Here is an 18,676-nt window from a genome sequence, read left to right on the forward strand (position 1 = left end):
GGAAGTAATCAACAGGTAGTGGTTAAGTGTATGGAGCCATGCTGCCTGAGTTCAGATCTGCTGGTGCTACCTGTGAACTTGGGCAAGTTATTTAACCTTATGTGACAGTGTCTTCATCTTAAACTGATAATAGAACCTATCTCATAAGAGTGTTGCAAGGATTAAATAATTGGTTGTAAAAAGCTTAGAAAGCTGCCTGGCACAAAGGAAGTACTTAGATGTTAGTTATTACCATCTACCGGCAAGTGAAAGCAATTTTAATACTACCCAAAGCAAAATATAACAGTTAAAATTAACTTATAAAGATGTAGTAATATTTTCACTGTAGTAGTTGAAAAGTAATTACATAATTTTAAAAAATGAATCTACATTTCATTTTAGAATATTTTATTAGTTATATTGGGAGATTTTACTGTTTGGAGAACTAAGTGTTTTAGAAAATATATACAAATATCTCCGTTTGTAAATAGGTATCATTCTTTTGAACTTTGCCTGTAAGTCCATTCAGAACTAAGATGTCAAAAAAGCTGTTAGCAATGGAGATGTCTTGTTACCTGTGTCTTGGGAGAAATAAAGTGAACAGTGAACCTATTAGAAGATAATTATGTGGCAGTTGAAAGTTGAGTGTCTTTCAAGATGGAAAAAGACTTCAGGCTAAGGCTTTGCTCAGTTTACTTTTCTAGAAAGTCTTGCCTTAATCCCTAGGCTTGGTGAAATTTTCTTTCATGGGTGTTGTTTATTCTTGTTTTATATATAGTATACTGTAGATTGGTTATCTTGCACCTGGCAGATTTTGTTGAAATTTTGTGTTTGTGTCAGTCACCCTGTCACATCATAAGCAAAGACATGTCTTACTTGTGTGTATCCTCAGCATTCTATACAATCTCAGCATGGAACACTTTTATTAACTGATTTATACTGAGTAGTAATACAGGAGCCACTTTTGTAAGTTTTTTTTGTTTTTAAATCTCAAGTCAGAATTAATTATTTTTCATGGCCCTAAATTGTTCTCTAAATTTGGCCTTCTGCAGCAAAATATTTAGAAACAGACATATTTCCCCAAAAGCTGTGGTACTTCAGACAAAGTAATAGTCCATTCTTTTGGAAATTTAGTTTGGGAAAGCTGGACTTTTTAGCACTTGCTATTTTGTGCCTCTCCTTTTACTCACTCCATATTAAGATGTCACAACAGTAAACTTATTTATATTTTTTAGAGCATAACAACTTGAAGGGGTAACTTAGTTATGTCATGCTGCTTGAAACTCAGGAGTAAATAAGAGATGGCAAAGAGGTCCTTTTAAAGAACCATGCACTTATTTTAACTATTTTGGGTCTGAAAAAAAATATTGTAGTTAAGAGTTCAGATGAAGTGTCTCTGTGTGTGTTGAGGTATATCTATACATCTGTATGTATGTATTTTAAGGTCAAAATTGGATCATCCTTGCCTTCACACCCCTGGCATTAGTAGATGATCAAATCCTCCAATTTCATAATTAAAGCAAAAGTGGACAGATAAATTCTTTCTTGTATGGGATGTTTGGATGCAATAAAGGGCCCTTCAACTGTAGGGTGCTTGCAAAGGTGGTAATAATAGATGCAGTTTAATCTATGTTCCTCACTATTTGTGTCAAATCAGTTCAGATATTTATTGTCACCCCTTTGGTGACAATGCATTATATGCTGTTTTAATGTCTTCTGTGCTGGAGGTTGCTGAAATGAAATCCCCAAAACTTCTAATTTTTAAAAAATGGATTTTAATCTACCTTTCTAATAGTCTGTCAGAGATATAAGCATTAAAGTAGAACACTATTTTTAATGAGCTAAAAATAATGATATCTTCACTTAGTGTTTAATCAAGCAAATACTATGATATGAAAATGCTAAATAAGCCACAGTTTATTTGCTGCATACCTTTTTTCTTCTCCACAGCAATATGTAGTACTGTTGTCCAGTCTGCTATTTAGTAAATGTAAAACTTTTGAATGAAGAACTGCTCAAAGAATATACTATGCACTGAAACGTTAATATTTTCATATATATTTAAAAATCATTTGTATACCTTGAACAAGTTAAGTTTCTTATAACATTTGTAGTAGTACATTTAAGATGTTTTCAGTAACTTTATATACAAACATATAAACTACGTGAAATTAAATGTCAAGGTGTGATAAGATTTTTCTGCATAGCTTTTATTTTATATCTTAGTTGCTTTCAATTTAGGAATATGAATTCCTTTTATTCCAGTTTTCCATTTTTTATTTGGAAAGATTGATAGAGAAAATTACAACTTCTGAATAGATTTTAAAAATTCACATCACGTTAAATTTTGAAAGACTGGAAAACCTGCATTGTTTTTATATGTCAAAAAAAGACTTTTCTGTTGGCATTGTTCCCAGATCACATTATGACCTTATGATCAAGTAACTAAGGTTAACTATTTTTGTGTTTTTTACTTTACTTGAGACAAAGACATATTTAGTTAGTATACTTTGAGTTAAACATTAGTTTTTTAGTTCTTAAGAAAAGTACTGTGTTCAATAATTCCCATCTTAACCTTTTTTTTTTTTTTCAAATATTTCATAATTCTCAAACTTTCCTATCTTTTCATAAAGGTCGATTGAGCTATCCACATCCAGGGACTGACAATCTGTTGATGTTAAATGGTAAGTTTTATAAAGCATTTTATGTTTCTAGTTGATTTACATAAATAATGATGGTTAGATACATGTTTCTCTAAACCTCACCCATATACACAATTTAGTCATTTTAATAAGTATAAAATAAAACTACAACTGTTCCTGTATAGAAAGCAAAATTGGGAGTTTAGCGTGGATCCTACTTAGCAAAGTAGCTATTAAAGTAACTTTTAACAGTATGATTTAATTCAATGATAACAGGCTTGGGAGACAGTCTTGAGTTTGAATATTGGCTCTCTAGTTTATGTTATAACCTTGGGCAGGTAACTTTAGAAAGCCTCAGTTTTCCTGTGTATGAAATGGGAATATCAGTCTCAGTGTTTATTATGAGGATGATTAAATGAGATATTTACAAACTGCATAGAACTAGTTAGTAATAGCATTTGTGATTATATTTAACTAAGAAATAGAGCGGTGAATCTGCAAATATGGTGGCCTCATACTAAATTCATTCTAGCTAAAAAGTTTATATAAGGAAGTTCACCGTAGTCAGAATAAACTTTCATTAAAGTGTTTTTGTCTTTCTTTCTTTCTGTTAAATGTAAGCATATCCATGATTGTGGGAGTATAAATGGAGGATTGAAATATTACTTAAAAAAAAGTATTTTTAAACCTAAGGATGGGTGTGGAGAGGGAAAGAGGAAAAGAAAGGAATACAGTAGAGATAGTATTTACCTTAAAAAATTGTAATATCACTAGGATGGCTTGGCTCTTATATTTCTGCTGAAGCTTTATTGAAAGAAGATGGCAATGAAGCTGAGAACAAAGAATGAAAAGGGCAATATTAAGCTAGACTTTATAAAGTCTGTTGTGACAGAACAATGGAAATAAAGTCCAGGCCACTTCAAAGATTGTCAGAGTAGAGAGGATTTTTTGCACTGAGAGAAAGGTTGAAGAAGTAAGGTATCAAGTGAGGTGACTGATTTGGCTTAGTCATCATTTGACTATTTTGCACTGAGTTGCCCACCGTATTCCACATGGCCTAGCACTAGGCATCTGACTGGTTAGGATTTTTAAAGAGGATTAGGGGTGGAATTGTTAAGGTACTAACATTGGGGCCAGAGTGAACACTTGAGACTGAGGCCATGTCTGAGGCCATGTCCAGGCAAGCCCTCATAGCAGTTCAGGAGGCCACATTTATGAGTTCAGTGATTTACAGTGTTTGCATAGAGTTTGAACGTAAAGCCCTTAAAATTGCATCCCAGGTCTGCTGCTTTAAGCTTTTTTTCTACCATGGAATGAAAAAAAGGTCATTTGGGTAGCTGGAATCTGAACTCTAAATCTGTGGTTAAATATGCTATTGAAATGGTTTATACTGAAAATGGCTTGTAAATTTTGTTAATTGTGGCTTAATTTATAAAATGATGGGTTTAAGTACCAATTAATTATTTATATATCTTAATTTTCTTATTTTTGTAATATGCTGTGTGATAAATAGAAGCCGTTCACATTTCTTTTCTAACTTCTGAATAAGCAATTCAATTGAAAATTTTGAATTTAAGTATGCTTCACATATTCTATTAAAATCCTTTTGAAAGAAAGTGCTCTGTGAGATAATTTCTTAAATCAGTCACAGATGTTCTTAGATTGCTGAATGGATACTCTAGAATGATCCAGAACTGTATGTAATAAAATATGTCAGTAGTTTGTTATAAAAAAAGAGTTCAGTAGCCACACTTTTTTTGCAACTTACATTTTTAGTTACACTAGTCGTTATTTAGGCTAATAGATGATTTCCTCAATTGCCAAAAAACCTTATGAACAATCTGAATGTTAGGTTGAAAAGCATTTCATCACATAGTAGACACAAACATGTTTTAGGCAGGAGTTGCATCTTGTGGGCAAATCTGTTTTTTTTTAATTATATGAGCTCTTAGTAGTCAGCTACTTAGGTCCATAGTGCATGCTCAGAATAGAAATTTTGAACTTTTTCTGGTAAGAAACCAGGGAAGAAAAACAAATAATGAAGTCAGAAACATCAAGCTGTACTTAGAGCTAAGAGAGGCAATTTGATCTAAATTTTTAATCACTTAGGCTCATTGGCAAAGAGGGATTTCAGAATCAGAAAATGGGTATATTGGGGATGGGGGTAAGGAAGTATTTGAATTTTAGTAGACATCAAGGTAATTGAAGAGAGAACTAGACAAAGAATGGCACTAAAAGTAAGGGGGAATTTTTCTTGAGCTACTTTTTTTTTTTTTTTACATGGGCAGGCACTAGGAATCAAACCCTGGTCTCCAGCTTGGCAGGTGAGAATTCTGCCTGCTGAGCCACCGTGGCCCCTTGAGCTACTTTTTAATTGCATGTAGTTCAGCGGTATACTTTGCATACTACCTCCCTGGGTAAGAAGAGAATTGAGTAATACTAGTATAAGACTGTAACTCTACTAAATATTTGTTAAATGTTGTCAGCTGATTAAAGTATCTCATCGACATAAACCAGTTTTTTTAATTATTAAAGGTTTTTTTAGAACATCAAAATATAACTCACTTTGGTTAACTAGGTTGTTTTACTTAACCAACAATTGTAGCTAATATTATTGACTTCTGAGAATCTGTATTTAGTAATAAATTCTGCATTAGTAATATTCTGTGGTGGTTTAGCGTAATAGTTAGTAACACAGACTCTAGAGCCAGATTATCTGAATCTGCTATTTCTAACTGTTTACCTAACCTCACTTTGAATCAGTTTCATGTCTAAAATAGAGATAGTATACTGCCCCCCTTGGAGGATTCTTGTTAAGAGTGATGAGTTCATTCATGTAAAATATCTAACAGTGTTTAACAATAAATTTGAGCTACTAGGATGGAGATGATGATGATGAACAGTAACAGCAGTGACTTTCCTTCAGTAAATGAGGGAAATGAATATGTTAATTTTGTAAACTATCGCATTAAAAGGCATAAGTGATGTCTTCAACTATTTGGAGGATGGTTATGTATACTAAACAAAGAAGACTTGTTTTATGTTCCTGCAGAAAACCAAACTAGAACCATTTGGTAGGGGTTATATAGGGACAGCATTTGTGTCGATAGAAGCGAAATAAGTCTGAGGCAGTATTTCCTAAAGTGAGGTACACTTACCCTTTGTGGTACCAAGATGACTTTTGATGATACACAGAGGAACATTGAAGTAAATGCTTACTATATAATAAGGAGCATTCCTTTGAAAATAAGTTACTGCCTAGAATTTGGGATGTTACGGTGATACTAAACTTGAATTTGGGATGTTACAGTGATGCTAGGCTTGAGACCATTTAATAAAAATATATATAAATAGTAGTTCATTTGTTACACAGATACGGAAAACATTGTAAAAGGTTTTTTCTACCTTACTAGCAGTTAATTAGCAGTTATGGTTAAGCTTTAAAATATCCCTTTTAGAGTGGGCCACGGTGGCTCAGCAGGCAAGAATGCTTGTCTGCCATGCCAGAGGACCTGGGTTCAATTCCTGGTGCCTGCCCATGTAAAAAAAAAAAATATATATATATATATATATATATATATATATATATCCCTTTTACTAGGAATAAACAGAGTGGGATAAAAGTCAGAAAGTTGGTTGCAGTAGGTGAACTATGAAGTGCCTCTGGCACATCCTTAACTGAATTCCTGTTTACTAACATATGAAGATAGAGGTATAATAGCAGAACTGTATATCTCCTAAGGTTGTATAGATATAAGAAATCATTTTAAGACAATTAGAAAATGCCACAGAAATGTAACTGCAACAGGCTCCTACTTCTGAACAGACCATGTTCCTTAAAATAGTAAAGATGAATTGACTGGTGGAGACTGCTATTATTCAGTAAATCCAGCGTTGTAGAAGAGTCCAAATTTAACATTCAGAAATGTTTAGGGAAGTCACATTATATAGGAATATATAGATTGTTCAAAAATCAAAGTTAAATATTGTCTGCAGTTAGAAAGACACCTTGAAAGTTTACATTTCTAGGCATAAAATTGTCACCTCTGTTTTCCATAGTAGTAAAGAGCAATAATAAAAAAAATATGTATCAGACAGTGTACTAGTGACTCAGTGGCAGAGTTTTCACCTGCTGTGCCAGAGACCCGGGTTTGATTCCCAGAACCTGCCCATGTAAAACAAAAAAGAAATTATGTATCATTCAAGTATTTGTTTGGATTTAGATAGCAGTGTACTCCCCCTGCTCCTCTCCCAAGGAAAGTTGCTTACATTTTTATTTTTAGTACATATCATTTTTCAAAAGGGGAAGAAATTAGAGCAGAAGTGTATAGAGAAGCATTTTAGCAAGCTAGTTTGAAATTTAAATTTGCTGTAATTACCCCTATAGCACCATGTAGGTAATCAAGAGCTTGCTGTACTTTTTGGGAGGAAAGAAGTAATTTATATCTTAAGAAAATTTACTCAGTAATGAAATTGTGTCTCTGTAGGCAGAAGGCATAAATACACTATGTTAAGTCATGAAAATAGTAAACTTGGATATACCATCACTCCTTTTCTATGCTAACAGAAGTAAGTGGGGTAGAAAACAAATTGTAAAATCATTTGTATCGGGGGCTTACAGGCTTTTCACAGAACCTTTTTATTATCTTTAAAAAAATTGCATATATAAGTATGTCTATATGTATATGTGTTGAACAGCTAACTCCTAATTTTTTTGGATAAATAAGGTGGACTTTTTAATAATGTTTTTTAACATATGTGAACCTGAAATTTAATATTACAAAAACAATTTTTGAAAATCAAATTGTTCACTCTTTTTTCTAAGTCATGTTTTAAATGAGTTTAGAGGCACATTTTGTTTTTTTTAAAGTATCTTTTTAAGCATATGGTGAGTACTCAATGATTTTCTTACTGGGGTTTTTCTGGTAATTGTTAATCAATTATGGTATCACAATACCCTCAGAAATTCCTATAGAAGCATTGGTATAAAAGTAAGTACACAAACCATTGTTTAGTATGATGGTAGCAGATTGGTTGTTCCCATGACAGGGAATAGAAAATGTTTCACATGATTTAGCCTCATCTGCAGTCATTCTATTTTTGGTAATGTAGAAACTTGGAATCTGAAAGTTGTCCAAATAATAAGTGGAATAGTTCTTTTCAAGATTCTAAAATTCCACAGGTATGAGATAGAGAAATTTTCTAAATAATTATGTTCAAGCTTAGGAATGGGATGAAACTTAAGATGTTGTGAGCCTTTGTACATACTTTTACTATTTTAGTATTGAGAAGCCTCAGCTAACATCATAACAGCTAATACTAAGAACATATATTAGTCAGGCTTCTCCAGAGAAACAGAACCAACAATATATATGTGTATGTGTGTGTGTGTATGTGTGTGTGTGTATGTGTGTGTGTGTATATATACATATATATATATATATATATATATACATATATAAATATTATGAGATTTATTCTATAAATTGGCTCACGTGACTGTGGGGATTGGCAAGTCCAAATTCCGAAGGGCAGGCCACAAGTTGAGAACTCCAATCAGGGTTTCTCTGAATTCCCCAGGAGAGGCTGACTGGCTGGCTGAAGTAGACATAGAAATTCTTTCTGACTGCTGAAATCCTCAGTTGCCCCTTTTGGCCTTCATTTGATTGGTTGAGACATCTCTTGTTGCTGAGGGCAATCTCCATTGTGAATTGTAGATATAATCAGCCATAGACACAGTCAACTGAGTAATTTATATCTGCAAAATACTCTACCAGTGACAAGCCAGTGCTTACCTGTCCATACAACTGGACATCATAACCTCACCAAACTGATACATGAACTTAACCATCAAAGAACATAAACTGGTTATGATGTCATTAACTTTCTCAATAGGTCTAGAATTATGTGCCACATTATGACTTCATCACAATTTACAATTTGACTACAAACTTGATGAGAATAGTTTTGTTTTAGAAACTTTGACCCTCTAAATCCATGAATGAAAGTCTCAAAAGCAAATTAATGCTGGAGGAGTTTATGGTTAGGCAATTCTAGGGATAAGCAGAAAGCCCAACTCCTGAGACTATTGTGCTTGAAAGTGTTTGGGTACCTCTTAACCATTTCCCGGCTTTATGCAACTGCTGAGTCTTATTTATGCTATATGATACAGCCTATTCTTGATAGGTCTACTGTAGTTTTTTTTTTTTTTTTTTTATTTCCTATCTCTTTAAAACCCTGTGTTTTGAAAGCCTTTTCAGTCTTAGAAGACTTAAAACAAAATTATAAATGCTGCTTCTACTTCAGTGTTCACCCTAAACTAATACATGGATTGTTAGCAAGCTGTGATAAAAATCAGCCCGTTATTGAGGTCATTGGAGTGCAAGGACAGATTAAATCTGCACTAAATTATATATAGCTAAATAAAGACACTAGAATGGCAGAAATGCAAAGGTAGTTTACATTAAAGGCTTTGAGGTAAGACTTGTATTTATTGACTTATCTCTCAGTAGTGTTAATGATAAATGATAAAAGAGTTGACAGTTTTATTCCCCCTACCCCTTTATTATAGAGGAACTAGTGCTGTTGTACCACTTTGTAGACTCATTTCACATTAAAGCATTAGTATAAAAATCAAATATGTATTTCATAAAACTTTAATAAAAAATGCATTTAATAGTGTGAAACTTTTCCTGACAGTCTTTAAGAGTTGTGGGTAGACTACATTTCTCACAACTCTCAATACCTGTTATGATCTGAGACTTATTCAGTTCTTTCCCACACCTAAAAAATACATTATCGTGTAATAAAAACTTAATTTTATGGTTGTTTTTTTTGTTTCTTGTTGACTTCATGTATTAATTCCAGGATAAAAATATTGTGTACCCAGGTTAAGGGGAGGAGTTACTTGAAAATAACTTGTGGATTTTATCAAATCTGTATTTCTCTTAATGAAAAAGGGATTTAAGTTTCTCTCTATAAGAATTTCTGTAAACTGCTAGTAACATAGGTTAGAATGCCTTTCTACTTTATATTTTTATTTACACATGTATGTTCTTTAATGATACTAATGGTAATTTCTATCTGGATCTTTTTTACCCTAGCGGTAGAGACAAAAACTCTTAGCAGATAATTGTCATAAAATACATCAAAAGGATGGGAAGCATTATTAGTTATAATAGTATCTCATTAATTAGCTCTTCAGCTAAGTAAGTTTGAACATGGATTGATTTCTTACATGCCATCTAAGCTGTGTAGGTTTCAGTTTAATGTTGGTATATCTTCTTAGTTTTCCAGTACTTCTTCCATGCAAAGGTTTAATATATATGGATTGGAGCTGAATGGCTATTGGATTATATATGCCATAAAACTCTTTATAATACATAGAAAAATCAATTCAGATTCTTTCCTTTCATTGGGAAAATCATTTGGGATGCTGTTTGACTGTGAAATAGTGCAGGATATTCCTCTCTAGATGAAATGAAATACATTTCTATTTGTGATTTTTAGCACAATTGAATGAGAAAAAATGGTGTATTTCCTCTTAATCTCACTGGGTTTTAAAATATGATTCAGATGAAATGTAAAACAAAAGTGCTTTGTAAATGGTAAAACACCATGTAAATATTATATGGTGACATTACTGTCATAACTTTTAAAACAAAGTAGACTAATTTTCAGATGCCCACATAGCTTTTCATATCACAAATATTTGTATATGTGGGCTTATTTTTAGTTCTCTCATTTTACAATTTGTCCTTTGTTTACATGCAGCAAGGAGTTATGGGCGAAGACGAGGTAATTCACTTCTGTTTGCTATGGTATAACTGTTTATATTTGGGTTTTACTGATCAATGTTGTAATTAATTTATTTCAGATTTTTAATACAAAGTCTGAAAACTAGTAGATTTGAATTTGATTTGAGCGCTTACCTGTTGTTAAGTGTTTTGAATGCTAAATCTTTTAACCTTTTAGTTGCATTTAATACTAATGATAATTTAACAAATTTTCCCTTTTGAACTGGGAATTCAAAAGATTTTAACTGTTCGTTAAAAGTTATTTGTATATCTTTTATAATAAAGATGCTACTTGTAGCTTGTTTAAGAAATGTGTTTAATAAACATTAGTGAAGTTGACATGCAATATGACTGATTGTTCCACTGTCTAAACCTTATACCTGTGATTATTTGTCTTATCTATGGTATATAATTTACAACTCTAGATTAGTTTTATGTTCGACCCAATTGAAAATAACAAATGCCAAATAGATTACTGTTAACACTGATTTTATAGAATCAGTGTTAATATTTCTGTCATCTAAGAATATAATTCTCTCTGACAAATGTGTGGATGCACGCATTCTTTGCATCTCCCCCACAGCATTCTTTCCCTTGGGACTATTGTTTGGTTACTTACAGAGAAAGCTAAGACTATTTGATGCAGGACTACTATTAGACTCCCTACGAAAGCAGGAAATGTCAGTTTCCTCTGATTTAAGCTTTGCCTCTCCCTTTTCCATGTGCAGGAATTGAGAGGGAGAAAAGAAATAGATGGGATGAGAGGAAGCAAAAGTAATTTTATACTATTAGATTATATGTGTGCCAGTGCTTCAGTTTCTTTTCATCTCGTTATGAGTATGTGTACTTTAAATCAAAAGAGCTAACCCAATTGCCACCACTGACAACAGAAACCAGTATTTTATATTCTTTACTGGTATTTACTGTTTCATATTTCAGATCATCTAGATTTAAGTTCAGTTTTTGGAATCTGCTTTCATCAAATGCTTGACTGAATCTCTTGGTTCTTTTGTTTTCTAACTAAAAAATTAGAGGAGACAGGAAGTTAGGTCTCAGAAAACTAAAGCTAAACAAATTTTTAAAAAACATTAGAAATCTGGGAAGAGAGGGGGAAAGTTTAGAATTTTAATTCCTATTTTCAGATCCAAGACTACCTTATTTTGCTATGCTATTTTAATATAGAGATGTTTTTCTCTTAAAACTGCACCACTTACCAATCTGTGATTTTTCAAGTATTTTCGAAACCATAAAGCAATGCAAGATCTTTCCTTATTTATACACTCTTCCTCTTTTAACTTTAAGTGACTTGTTTTATATCTTAATTTGCCGTAATACAATATAAGTGCCATGATCTAGAGAGCCTTTAGGAGCAAAGATCAGAAAGGACTGTTGTTGATCTTCTTTTATCTCAGTTCAATAATGTAGACTATGATTATAATATTAAGAAAAAGTAAAAATGTCCTTTTAACAGAACTGACAGTTGTTACACTTGTTTGACTTAGTTTGGAGGCAAAAGGGAGAATGATAACATCCAACTTTCTTTGAAATTATGCAGCATTAGTAATTTTACTCAGTTCTCGGTGGCTGTTAAGAGTCTGCTTTTTTAATTTTGATTTTGATAGATGAAAATTATTTCAATTAGAAATGGCTGTTGAGAGATTTTATTTTAATTTTAAAGTACCTTGACATGGTAAGTAATAAAACTTTTTTTTTTTTTTAAAGAACAAACATACTGAAGGAATGACGCAGAAAGGGCTAGAAATAGCCTGGCTCTCTTCCTATTTTCTACTAATTTTTTCCTCATTTTCTACCACGTATAACAACAGTTTCAGACTGATAAACTTTTAACCACCGAAGACCCCCTTGTGTGGGCTTAGTATTTTGAAATATTAAGCCCATTAAAGAAATGGCCATTATTCATTTGCTTAGTCATTTTCTTTTTTAAAAAATGTAACTCATATATAGCAGCTCTTCTATTCGTATGTGTTTGTAGAGGGGGAGCAGTGAAAACACTGTTGATATAATAATTCTTGCCAAAAATAAGACATGACTCTTTACCTTACTCGTGCAGTGGTGGCTAAGCAAAATTATTTTCGGAAGGCGTGTTGATCTTGTAGTACACATTTGGAAGAACTATTTTTCTTTCTTATTTCCCTTCTTTGACTCACCTTTCAGCCTAGGCATAGAGTAGTTAACTACTTTCATTTTGAAAGCTTTCAACTTGACTAGAGTAAAACCAAACCACTTCAAAATAATTTTATATTTTTATTTCCTTAATGTCAATAAGAAATTTACATCAAGTTGATTCTAGATTTTAATTTATGAAATATAACTGGGCATAATCAAAATGTAATTGTGCTTAGGGTGTAATTAAGAAAAAGAAAATATTCTTTTCCTACTTTTAAGTAGGAACCTACTACTATTCCTGTGTATCTCTATGTAAGAAGACCCTTACACGGAAGAACTGACTTTAAAATAAGGATAACTACATGTCTTTTGTGTTATCTGTCCATTGTTTCTTCCATTCCATTTTAGCAGTGAACATCTAAATCTGGGGTTGGTGTAGGGTGGAGTGTTATGAAGGGAGGTAGAAATTGTAACTTAAGCTCTATTTTCTTAGCTTAAAATATTTTTGTATTGTAATATGCCCCTTTCATAAGGGTTAAAGGACTGCTGTACTCCAGAAGGAATAAAAATACATAGAATATTTTGAATAACAGCAAAAAAGAATGTATTTTAGTTAACGATGCTAAATACCAGAAAGTAATCTTTTTCAATAGATAAACCCAAAGTTCTAGTTAACAAATTACATGTGAAATGAGAGGATGAAGAAATAAGGATATTCAGTAAGAGAGTTTGGGTTTATTCATAAGCATGTCGTCATTTAGATTTGTGTGCTAATATAATAATAAATTATTAATAATAAATGCACTTTTTATTGCTTTAAAGTTGTCCTTGGGTTTTCCAATTTGGTAAGGTTTTGTATGAACTCATCTGCCTCTTAGACAATCTTCTGAAGTAGCCAGAGTAAGTGTACACCCCTCTTTAATGTTATCAATAGCAAATTCAGTAATGAAGTCTAGGCTTAGGAGTTAGTACTTGCTGAGGTTTAAATGGTGTCTTTCATCTGTCATAGATAACATTTTTGAGAACTATCAGAGTATGGGTAGGATCTATAAATCAGGAGGAAAAAAATAAGATAATACTTTAAGATGGGTCAGCAAACTATGGCCCACTGGTCAAGCCTCTTATCATTGTAAATAGTTTTATTATAATACAGGCATGCCCATTCATTTACTTTTTGTATATGGCTGCTGAGGAGCTACAGTGATGGCAAATGAGTTGCATCAGAGACTGGCCACAAAGCCTAAGATATTTTCTGCCTGGTCCTTTACAGAAAAAGTTTGCTGACCCATCCTTCAAGATACTGACTTCCTGCTCTACAATTTTAGTAAACTTAATTTTAAGGCAAATATATTACACCTAGAAATTAATTTACAAAGATAGAAGATACTAGATTATGATTGTTTAAAATTAAATATTTTTTTTTTATCTTCTAGGAGAAAGGGACAAATCTATTATTGGGAAAAAATATTTTTATGTGCTAGGTGTACCATATAGTGTGTCTTTATCAGTTCTTTGAGGAGGCATGCCTGATCAATGATTCTCTCTGATTTAACAGGTGGTGAAGAGAGACCAACCTACCTCTATTTTTTGACAGATTTTTTTCTTGAATGTAAATAAAAATTGTGCCTCAAGTTGATATATTATCCACCCAATAAAGTGGCTGCTAGCATCTTAAAAAATGGGAAGAATGTTCATATTAATCATTAATTTATATAGTTTGTTTTTTATGTGTTTTTATCAGAACAGCATTTGGTAAAGGAAGGTATAGAATAGTATTTGTCAAGATCAAAGAACCACACCCCTTCACCCACCCAATTTTGGATGATATGTTGGGAAATGTCTTTATTCAGGGCTTCCAGAATAAAGCTAAACTCTGAAAAGTGAAGTACCACTGTTAGTGTTTTAAGTAGATTAGCATAGTCACCAGAGGCAGAGTTAGTTGCCCACAGCTTCTCTGACCCAAGGAGGGGAGACCGCATAGGCTGTCACAGTAGCATAATCATAGTTTAGTCTTTAGCCCTTTCTTCAGTTTTGGAAGCTTGTATATAGGTGACTTGATTTTTATTAAAGTATAGAACAATCTTTTTTTTTTTTTTTTTTTAGGAATATAAAAAAGTCCCATGGGTTCTCTAATCTTTTTTATTAAAAGATCTGAAATACATTAATTTGAATCATGATTAAATATCACAAATGAGGGTCATATTTACTGGGTTCCCTCCGTTCCTTATTAAAAACCTTATCCAGCTTTCTGTTTGTGAGAAGTTATATTTTTAGTGTCGTTATAGGAACATAGTTCCTGTTCCATAGGAATATAGATCCTTTTTGTTAGAAGGCTCTTTATGACCTGTTAAATGTCTCTGACAACATGCAAACTCTCTTTGACAGTGATTGGGAAGGCTTAGTTTGTTCTCATCTGTTACTGCTTCCTTTATCTGTAGTCCTTATGGTAACTACTATTTTGCCTTTATAATTTCTATTGGGCAGAAATTGTGTAGAAGGGAAATTAGTATCAAGAGGTATTTCTGTTGTATTCTAAATAGAATTTCATTATTCAATGTACTATTTGTTTATCCATTTTTCTATTGATACTCATTCGAATATGTTTCAATTTGGGCGTATTATGAAAGCTGCTATGTATATTCTTATACATTCCTTGTTGTGGACATAAACATTCGTTTCTTCTAGGTTGTATATCTAAGAGAGTGGATATCACTGGTTTATAGAATAAGTGTATGTTTACCTTTATTAGAAGTTGTCCGATAGTTTTCCAATTTTATACTCCAAAGAATATGAAACTGACTTGGGGATGTGGGCTTTTTAATTTTAGTCATCATGGTAGGTATATAGTGATATCTTCTTGTGGTACTAATTTGCATTTTCCTGATGACGAAGTGATGTTGAAACACCTTTTCATAAACTTATAGGCCATTCTAGTAAATCCATTTGGAAAATGCCAGTTCAAGCCTTTTGCCCACTTTTAATTGAGTTGTTTTCATTTGTAAGAGTTTTGTGTGTGCCTGTGTGTGTGAGGGGGGAATATGTCCTAGTTCCTAGTAGTCTGTTTCTTGTCTTTTCACTTTATTACAATATTTTGTTGAGCAGCAAAAATTTGTAATTTTGATGGAAGTCCAGCATTCTTTCCGTATTAGTTCTTTTTGGTCCTAAGAAATTATTGCCTATTCCAAGGTCGTGAAGAAATTCTAGAAACTTTATTGTTTTAGCTTTCATATTTAGGTCTATGATCCTTTTTGAATTAATTCTTGTGTATGGTGTGAGACAGGGATCAAGGTCTTTTATTTTTTTTTTTTTTGTATCTGTGTTGATGAGAGATGTAGTTTCCTTTTCTTAGAATTTTTCATGTAAGGTTTAGGGACCATGGTTTTGATAGCCAGATTGGGAAGTGTTCAGTGTTTCCTCTTCCTTTATTCTTGGAAAGAGTTTGTATAAAATTGGTACAACTTTTTCAAAAGTTTGGTCCATTCACTAGTAAAGCTATCTAGACCTAAAGTTTTCTTTCTAGAAAGTACATTTTTGTGCATTTTCTAGAAAGTATTTGTGCATTTAATTGTTGTGTTTTTTTAATTATAGATTCAATTTCTTTAACAGATATATGAGTCTTCTGATTATATATTTCTTCTTGTACCAGTTTTGAAAGGTTTATTCTTTTCAAGGAATTTGTTCATTTCTTCTCAGTTGTTGAATTTATTGGCATAAAGTTCTTTGTAATCCCTTTTTTCTTGAGGAGAACTAACTTTTGGCTTTGCTGATTTTCTATGTTATTTTTCTGGTTCTATGCCATTGATTTCAGTTCTTTATTTCCTTTGTATTAGGATCTAAGTTTATTGATTGTAAGCCACTTATTTTTTTCTATTAGGCATTTAAAACTATATATTTTCTGTTTACAAATATGGATTAACTGCATTTGTTAGATTTCACATTTTGTTTTCCTGATCATTCACTTTAATTCCTTTGGGGTTAAGAACCTAAAAATACGTCCTTGTTTTAGAGAAAAAAGAACAGGAAAGATTATTTAATTTAGGTTGAAAACAATTATAGATATTTTAATTTAAATAATTTTATAATCAAATACCTATTCTCACAGCATATATACTTTTTACCTTTATTGCCAAGTCATTTTCGTGAACTAAACAGATGTGTATATAATTCTTAGAAAGCATGTTTAAAGTGTACTTGCTGCACATAGTAGAAATAACTTATTGAGTGGTTATCCTTTTATAGTCTTATGAATTTGTTATGGTAAAGGATATTTGAAAGGTAAAAAGTAATATTTTAGTTGATGATAGATATATACTCAGTTAACTCTTCTTTTATATGTCTTCAACACCTTAGTACTAGAGAGAAAGTGGTCATTATTTTCCAGCAATAAAGATTCTTGTTAGTGTGACTAGTGTGTGGAATTTTCTTATCCTTTCTTTCCATTGCATCCTTTGTTCAGCTGAACTTTAATTAATAGAAGAACTTTCTAGTGATTTTTGATAGTCATGTCAACCATAGTAACTTTGGTTGTTCTAATGAGAATAATATTTTAGTTAGGAATTTAATTATAGTTATTATAATGTAGTGATAATCTAAGTACAGTTTTGTAATATATTTAGTATAAAAAGTTTGTCATTTTTTTGTCACATCTCTTTCTGGTATTGTTATGTAAGTAATTTCTTTTGTTATGTATTCAGAATTTCTAGTTAGATCCTAAATACTTATGATCTATATTTTTTCTCAATATAAAGTCTATTAGAAAAACTTTATTATACTTAAGAGACTGCAAAGTGTGTATATGTGTTAAATCCAAAGTATTGATGTGTCTCTGAAATAAATATTGAATTTGGATTTGTCATTTCTAACTCAAGAGCTAGCTTTTATGCATGTTTTTTCTCTACCTCATCTTACTCCCTTCAAAATAATAGAATTATTTACTTATAGTTTGTTACCTTATTTTCTAACCACAGAAAGTTGAACTGGTTATTCACAATATTCTTTTTAATGGATCTTGTTGAAGTTCATTTTAAGTAGAATAGTTTGTTTTGAAGAGCTTTCTTTCCATAGATCACAAACAGTATTGATATTTGGTTTTCAGTGATCCCTATTTCTGATACCAAAGGTGCTTGGAAAGTAAAATTAATATTCACAAAGTTACTCAGTGAATACGAGTATTTGTTAGAACATCTAATTTAAATAGAGTTCAAATTTGTAGGCTAATTCCTGTTTCCTTTACCAAATGTGTTCTTTCTCCTGTTTTTGAGTCTAATATACTTCAAATTCTTATTGCCACCATTTAGCTAGCTTATTCTCACCAGCTCTGGCTCCCCTTCTCCTTTCCCCACCCAACCCCAGTCTGTGTAGACCACCACATTTGGATTGTCTTGTATTACGTCATGTTTTTCAAGATGTTACATTAGTGATATTTTGCATTGAATATTTGTTGTATATATTAAGGCACATCTAGAGATCATCTACACTGTCTCCTCATCCCCCCAAAAGCCTTCACTCAATCCTGAAAGAAAACAACCTGTCTACCTTCTTATTATCTTTTTCCTTTTCTACAAAACTGTCTTCTTTTGCTTTCTCTACTTTACAAAACTCTAATATGCACAATCTGGCTTCTACCCAACTTTACTAAAATTTCTCCTTTCGAAGACTGTTCATAACCTTAAGCACAGTTGTTATCTATGTTTTTTTAAGTCATCTTCTAAACACCTCACATTGTTATTTGCTTGCTGTTTTTTAAATAATTATTTTCCTAAGGCGTATCTGTCACAATAGTATTTTGATTTCTTTTTCAACGTGTTTCAGCCAACCTTGACTAATTCCTATTTCTTAAATTCACTCTTTACTACTTTCTCTTATGTTGCTCCTTTCAATTGAAATAGTAGCCCAAAACCTTATTCTTACAAATATTTTCGCCTTAAATATCCACCCTCTCAAATCCCCTTGAGGTAAGTGTTACTTCCTTTCCCTTCTTACCGCAAATGCTATCTAGGTTCACTTTAAGATTTAAAAAGTTACTCTTTTGTTAGCCGCACTACTCCGTTCCTCCACCATACTTGCTCTGAAATGTTTAGTTTTATTACGGATAGGTATTGTAGTTACATGTATAGATCTTATCTTTCTTAA

General features: G+C 32.2%; 1 protein-coding gene across 10 annotated transcripts in view; it reads left to right on the forward strand.

Annotated features, from left to right (window-relative positions):
* CPEB2 (cytoplasmic polyadenylation element binding protein 2) overlaps nucleotides 1-18,676 on the forward strand; it is a 58,161-nt gene that overhangs the window by 25,773 nt on the left and 13,712 nt on the right. For 7 of the 10 annotated variants that reach the window (XM_077136422.1, XM_077136420.1, XM_077136423.1 and 4 more), the window contains 2 exons: nucleotides 2,613-2,663; nucleotides 10,395-10,418. In XM_077136422.1, the coding sequence (XP_076992537.1) occupies nucleotides 2,613-2,663; nucleotides 10,395-10,418 (75 nt within the window). The remainder of the gene's footprint in view (nucleotides 1-2,612; nucleotides 2,664-10,394; nucleotides 10,419-18,676) is intronic. The other 3 variants (XM_077136424.1, XM_077136421.1, XM_077136425.1) reach the window with 1 other exon arrangement.

This window comes from Tamandua tetradactyla, chromosome 19 (assembly GCF_023851605.1).
Source record: "Tamandua tetradactyla isolate mTamTet1 chromosome 19, mTamTet1.pri, whole genome shotgun sequence".
Classification (NCBI taxonomy): Eukaryota; Metazoa; Chordata; class Mammalia; order Pilosa; family Myrmecophagidae; genus Tamandua; species Tamandua tetradactyla.